The sequence below is a fragment of the Sarcophilus harrisii genome, chromosome 3 (genome assembly GCF_902635505.1).
Source record: "Sarcophilus harrisii chromosome 3, mSarHar1.11, whole genome shotgun sequence".
Lineage (NCBI taxonomy): Eukaryota > Metazoa > Chordata > Mammalia > Dasyuromorphia > Dasyuridae > Sarcophilus > Sarcophilus harrisii.
Window position 1 is genome coordinate 402,098,314 of NC_045428.1, and position 7,548 is coordinate 402,105,861.

Consider the following 7,548-nt stretch of genomic DNA (forward strand, 5'->3'; position numbering starts at 1 on the left):
ACAGTTGGGTGTTGTTAGCATGAAGCAAAAAGAGTTGATAAAAGTGTAGAGCCAATCAAGAGAGTTTTATTCATATGAGTCCCATAGTAAATGACTTGTCTCATCAGATTTTCATTCTAAACTACATTTTTGACAGTGATGTACTAAATGAGTATTAAATAAGCCTTGTATTCAAGGATTTTCCCAGTCTTTTGTAAACACATTTACAATGTGGCATATTTGGGCCCTTTTATTAAGTGGAAACTCTAAAAATGAACATTTGTTAAAATATCAAAATTGGTAAACACAGTAGCTCCTGTCCCTTCTGTTTATGCTATATCATACCTCCTTATTACATTGTATTAATGCAAGTAGGATGTATGCATTCTTCTTAAGGCTTTTATCCTCATTTATATCCTAGAGGGGGTGTTTTGTGAAAAGTTCTGTTAAAGGATAAAAATCTGGATAGTTAACTGAAGCAATGATGTGTCACTATTTTCTTGTCCTTAATTGCTTGTCATACTTTTGCTTTTTATTTTTGTGTCACAGGGGAAGTCCACGATATGTTCCATCAAGCTGGGTTAGATGAAAAGCAGAACCTGATTGACCGGCGTTTACAAGTTAATAGGAAAGAAAAAGTGAGAATGCATCGAGTTTGGATACAGGGCAAATTTCAGAAACCATTGCATTCATTCCATAATGACTCTGATGATCTCATTCCTGGAGTTTCTGCTGGTTGAAGAGTGTACTTTTTTTCTGTGTAAATCAAGATCACCCCATGCAAAGGTCTCTTCAAAAATTCTTCTTGAAAGAAGAATTAGAAGCTAGAACTGAATTATCATATTTGGTTCTCTTATCATGGGTGAGACCTTCCATTAAGCTTATACATATGTACACATATTAAGTGATATGGAAGGATTTACTCATTACATTTGACAATTTTTAAAAATCAGTAAATGTGAATTGCTCAGACATGTTTGTTTGTGTTTGTTACTTCTAAGCCTTTGTCTTTTTTTTGAAAATGGTTAAAAAACAAAATATTACCCATTCAGCTTACTGCAGTAATTGAGATCACTTGAAAAAAAAACAAAAAACACAATAGCCTGCCTATTTTAAGAAGTAGAGACAATCATCTGCTTTATTTATACCATTGGGTTCAGTAATCAGTTCACAAACACATTCTAGCTGTGCTCAATTGTCATCTGTCACCAAATAGACATCATATCTGTTTCCAGGGAAATTCAGGAACAGCCCAAGGTTTTGCTCAAAGCTATTTTTTCTCTCCTAATTCAGAGACTATCTGGAATAGATTTTGACTTTTTCTTTCCTTTCCTGTGTATCTGCTATTTTGTTCTTGTGACAAGTGGCCCATCCTCAAGTATTGTTTCTAAATGTTACCAGGTACACAGATTATTGAATTTTTTCTAAAAAAAAAATAATACTTCTGAAAATGTTAAAATTAAAAGAATTTAAAATTTCAGCATACAAAAATGAGATTAATTATATGTTTTTCCAAAACATATTCATTCTTTTGTAGGGCATGCAAATGAAGTGGAAGACCCTGCCCACAAGAAACTTGTAGTCTCATTGGGAGTAATAAGATTAAAGAAATGCAAAAGGCTGAAATGACAGCATTTAGACTAAATATGAAAATTCTTATAAGCAATGTAAGAACTCATGTTGTCTGGAATGGCTAGGGAGAGACCTGAATTAGACTCAAAAAGCTATTTAATATTTTGATAGATGACAAGGATATAAGGAGAAGGAAGTGAATTTCAGCATGAATATAGTATGATTGGACTAGCCTAGCTGAAGTTAAGGGGCTTGTGTCAGGTAACATTGAGAGAGGTTGGAAGAGACTGCTATAGCCATCAAATCAACCTGCATGTTTTACAGATAAGGAAACAAAAGGCCCCAAAAGGTTGTGACTCACTCAAGTCATACTGACACTAAGTATTAGATAATATGATTTGAACTACAAAGCTATTCCTCTTCTCCCAGCATTACTGCAGCCTGCTCTTTCCATGTAGGTTGGAGCCAGATGTCGGAAGACCTTGAAGCTAAAAAGTCCAGATTTTATCCTATAAGCAACTGAGAAGCATTGAAGATTTTTGAACTTAAAAAAAAAAAAAAAAAACAATTGAAAGGGTGCTGTAGAAAGATTAATCTGGCAGTGGTATGCAGGATAGATTAAATAGAGGAATTATTGTAAATGAAATGAGGACAGCCTTGACTGGTTTGGTGGCATGTGTCAATAGCAATATTAAGGTTACATGTATAAATCAGTACATGTAAAAGCCAAGATTTGCATCAGAATCTTAACTCATCTACATTTCCCATAATTAAAGTGTACATTTAAAAGCCAAACTGGTAATTGAAAGTATTCCATACAGCATGGGCAATTTGGATAAGTTAATGTTGCTATGGGAACCTGAGCACAACCTACTTCTTGTGTTTCAATTTAAAAATCGTGGCCCAAGGTGGTTTAAAAAACAACAGAAGGTAAAATTATGCTCACATCTTCACACATGGAAATTGTACTGTCTGCAAGTTGTAAATAGCAGGTTCAAGCCAGCCATTTGACAGGCACAGTAAAAACCAGTCTTGTGTCTTTGTACAGTATGTTATAGCATATACATTGACCTTTTAAAGCTTTAAAAATGTCAACCAAATTGGGACCTACTCACTGCTTGAGTACCAAGTGGGGCTTCCTTTGGCTCCTGCCCAGAGCTACTTTTCTATCTTTTATAGATTGTCATCAGAACCTTATTCCTTCTCCTATTCAATCTGTGTGTCCCTTCACCTGTCTACCTGAATCAGACCCCTGTGCAGGAGAAGCTACTTGGGTAAAGTGAGTTTCAGCAGAGAAAGAAAGGAACACGTATTGAGACATCCAGAGCGTCCAATTCAATCCAATTTTAATAAGTGCCCTATATGCCCAGCACTATGTTAAGTAGTATTTTCCCTCAGAAAGCCTATGTCTCTGCCTAGAAATCATAGGAAGACAGAAAAATTTCAATAGCACCAGATTAGAATGACCTTTTAAATGTTTCATAGCTGTGTGGAATCCTTATTTAACAGCCTTCCATGTGCTCGCTTTTTTTCTTGTTCAGGTTCACAAAACCAATGACGGAGTATGATATGTGAGAGTTTATCAGCTTTTAAATGAATTGAATTTCAGAAAGCACCCATTTTCTCATATACTCAAGAGGAGTATACTTGTTTACTTTCTCACAACCCAGAAACTAAACATTTTATTTTAAATTTCCTTCCTATTTTACTCATTTAAAAAACTAAACTAAATTGATTCTGGGCAATAACAAAGTATGAAAAGTTTCAAGCTTAATGAGAAATATTTCAAAAAGTAAAAAAAGTCAATATAGCTGTTTCTATTATTAATGTTTTACATTTGCTGTGACACATCTGTGGAATTGAAACACTCAGCTAATGATGACTTCAGAAAATTTGTCTATTTTGTTTGCCCCAGCCTCTTGAGATGTCTGCCATGTCCCTCATTTGTGAAATCATTTTATGTATCCCAGTTTTCAATGTTTGGTGATTTAAATGCTTGATGTTATAGTCCAGATGTGGAAATATGTCCATTTGCAGATAGATGCTCGACTAGGGAACAGCATTTAGAGCCATTCTGGAATATTTGGGTTGTTAAACTTTAGGTAAGCTAACTAAACACCTGCCTGAGAACTAACTAACATTTCTGTTGCTTTCCTAATATAAAACTAAGTTGGGAAAGGTTGAATCTCTCACAAATCTTGCCTCTTATTAGTTTTTATGTTGCGTTTCTTATAAGTTTGCAAATTTACATTAATTGCCCATTTTCAAAAGACATTGATCTTTTCCTTCTTTCTTTTTCTTAAGTTTTATTCACACCATTTGTTTTAACAGCAAAGTCATTTTCAAGACATAGGACTCTCTCCTCCCCCGTAGCCCTCATTCCCTTATAACAAAAGTTGAGCAAAACCAAGTTTCTACCAACTCCAACAGGGTATGATAAATCCATACCCACAGTTCTCTGCCTCTTCATCTGGTTTTTGACTGAACTCAAATGCTTTCGTACCTTTAGATAGAGTTTGTTAGCCTATTTGCAAATCAGCCTAGTAATCTCAGGCCTCTAACTTATAATTAGCCTATTTAAGCCAGTGTTTTTTTTCTCTGCTTCTAATTAGGGTAAGCTATATAATGTGGTATAATGGAAAGAGCACTAGATTTGAAGTCAAAAGATCTAATATTGAATCCCAGATATGCTCCCTGCTCCTAGTATTCCCCTGGGTAAATCATTTTTCTCTGAAATTTGTTTTATCACCTTAAAATGGAAAGGATTAGACATGATGACCTTTAAGCTCCAAATCTATGATCCATTTATTTAGATAAATGGATGTTGCTTAGTTATGATTATGAAGACTTCCTATAAACAGATAATTGGATTTTTATTTATTTTTAAATTTTTAACTTTAATTTTTGTAAATTTTTGAATTCCAAATTCTCACCCTCCCTCCAATATCCCACTTGTTGAGAAGGCAAGCTATTAAATGGAGCTGATTTAAAGTGACATATTCCTTTGCACTGACTGCCCTCCATGCATTGTATCTACCCCACCCCCCCACCTTAGTTTCTCTGGTTTCTTTCCAGACAGACCAAATTCTATTTTCTTGATACCCCTACCAAGTACCCCTACTTCATTTCAAAAATTACCTCACATTTACTCTTTTTATGTCTTGTATGTACCTAGTTATTTCCCAGAAATAATACATGTGAAGTACTTTGCAAACCTTAAAATGCTATATAAACTCTAGCTATTATTAATTGTTGTTCAGCTTTTTCAGTCAAGCCCAACTCTTCATGACCCCATTTAGCACTTTCTTGGCAAAGATTCTGGAGTAGTTTGCCATTTCCTTCTCCAACTCATTTGACAGCTAAAGAAAATGAGGACAGGGCTAAGTGACTTAGCCTGCATCTCACATGCAGTAAACATCCAAGGCCAGATTTGAACTTAGGAAGGCGTCTTCCTGGTTTTGTAGCACTTTATCCACTGCACCACCTAGATACCTCTACTGGTAGCAGTAATATTTATTTTGATGTTTGTTTCCCCCATTATAATGTGAGCTCCTTGAGGGCAGGTACTTTCTTTGCATTCCCAATACTTAGCACAATAGCATATACTTAAATAATTTTTGATGGAAAAAAAATAAAATTTTATTTTTACTAGTCATTTGTGCTTTATTGATAAAAAAAAAAAAAGGAATTCTATTTAAAATAAACATAGCCTAATTTTGGAAAAGACATTAATTTAAAACATAACATACAACAAGAATTTTTTTGTTTTCTAATAATAGCTTTTTATTTTCAAAATATATGCAAAGATAATTTTCAATATTCACCTTTGCAAAATCTTGTGTTCAAGATTTTTTCTCCCTCTCCCCCATCTCCCTTCCTTAAACAGCAAGTAATCCAATATAGGTTAAATATGTGTGATTCTTCTAAACATATTTACACATTTATCATGCTGCACAAGAAAAATAAAAAAAAAAAATGAGAAAGAAAAATACCGAGTAAACAACAACAAAGAGAGGGTGAAAACACACTTGCTTCTACACACTTCATTTAGCATCAATTTGTGCAAGTCAAATTTCGACCCTTTTCTGAAATCATCCTGCTGATCGTTTCTTATAGAACAATAATATTTCATTACATTGTGTACCATAACTTCTCCATCCATTCCCCAACCAATAGGCATGCATTCAAGTTTCCAGTTCCTTAGAACAAAAATTAAATTATTACAAATTGAAGAAATACACACTAGTTAGGAGCATCATTCACTCATCTTTATTCTTAGCCCAGTTTTCTTCTCTAGAATTAATTCACCATAAATCTTGACTCAGAATCAAAATCTTCCCAGCTGTGCACATCACTTGATCACAATTAGATCTTCAGGACATCTTTAAAGACTCTGGCCAACTCCCTTTCTCATTCTGTCCAAGTGACAAGGGGGTCTCTTTGTGTAGTTCATGGAACTTGCCGTTTTTTTTTTTTTTTTTTTCCTAGCTTCTCTGCTTTCAGATTTTTGGATTATAGGCCACAGTATAAATAAAAGTATACTAGCCCTGCAGTGTTAAGGACCATGCCTAAGTGAAGGGGCAGGTCAGTTCTCTGAGAACCTGTGAATCATAACACTTGAAGGAGTTGCAAAGCAGCCTTTGACACACATGTTCCTTGAGGATTGGGAATGAAATAAACTGGAGGCAGAGGAGAGGAGAGAGGTCCGACAATGCAACTGCCTCTCAGTCTTCTAGTATCATCATCATCCTCTCACATGAAGATGTGAGTTAGGTCTAAGTTAGACCTTCAGTAGCCACTGGCAGGTGGCTCCCGTATCGCAGCACTATAATATGACAACACCTTGGCAGAGTGAATTCCGGTAGGGTCTTTTTCCATACATGAAACAGTAATTTTTTTTCCTCCCCATGACACTTTCTGTTGATTTTTTGGAAAACACCAGTCTTTTGCCTCTTCTTAATTGGTTTCTTCTTTTCACTCCCTGCCATTCAGTCTCTTGTTAACCAACTCTAGCTCAAAATATTAAGAGCTTTAAATTATCCAAAGAAACTCTCCAATGTTACAAAAATGTGGCTTTTAAAAACATCAAAATGGGGGGCAGCTAAATGGTGCAGTGGATAGAGCACCAGCCCTGAAGTCAGGAGGACCTGAGTTGAAATCTAATCTCAGACACTTAACACTTCCTATCTGTGTGATCCTGGGCAAGTCACTTAACCCCAGTTGCTTCAGCAAAAAAAAAAAAGAGAAAAACATCTAAATGAAACAGATTTTTAAGAGACATATAAAAAGATTTCTCCAAAATTAAGTTTCTGAATTTGGATCATAACATTGTTAAGGTGACAAAGTTTATCTTTAACCATTCAAACAAAAATTGTTTATCATTTTGAATAGAATAGTATTCAAAAATCTTAGCATTTCATTCTTCTCTTAGGTTTCTGTCCCATTTATATCCAATTTTCCTTGGATTTAATCCAAAACCATGTCTTAATGGGTGGGGCTTGTGTAAATTGCTTAATATTTTTAAGATTGGAAAAAATTTAGCATAATCTTCAAGCATTCTTTGAATATATAATACCATAGCTAAAACCAGGCTTGTGTAAATAATGAATCCTTATGGGGCAATCATATTTATTCAAATTCAGACTATGATCATTGGTTCCAGTGTGATGGAATTAATATGTAGATTTGAATAATAGGTTCAATTCACTAGGAATTCAAAATGTACACTAATCAGGGCCTAGAAGAGTATTTTTTTTCCTTTAAAGGAGATCAAAATACATATTTACTTTCATACTTTTATGAAGTTCACCTTTCTATTATCTGAAGGAGGTTAGAAGAGCGGCAGGAATTATTATTAGATCCATTTTACTGATTTAAAGAGGAAAAGAAAGATCTGAAAATGTTAATTGATTTCTCTCTCTCTCTCTCTCTCTCTCTCTCTCTCTCTCTCTCTCTCTCCTCTCAAGTGAATAGGTTTGGGGAATCTTTATCCTGTGA

The 7,548-nt window shown here is 34.7% G+C and overlaps 1 protein-coding gene across 3 annotated transcripts in view; it reads left to right on the forward strand.

The window, feature by feature from the left end:
• The window catches only part of METTL8 (methyltransferase like 8), a 117,730-nt gene extending 116,779 nt beyond the window's left edge, over positions 1-951 (forward strand). For all 3 annotated transcript variants that reach the window (XM_023499283.2, XM_023499284.2, XM_003763963.4), the window contains one exon: positions 529-951. In XM_023499283.2, the coding sequence (XP_023355051.1) occupies positions 529-719 (191 nt within the window). In that variant the 3' untranslated portion in view covers positions 720-951. The remainder of the gene's footprint in view (positions 1-528) is intronic.
• The last annotated feature ends 6,597 nt before the right edge of the window (positions 952-7,548 follow it).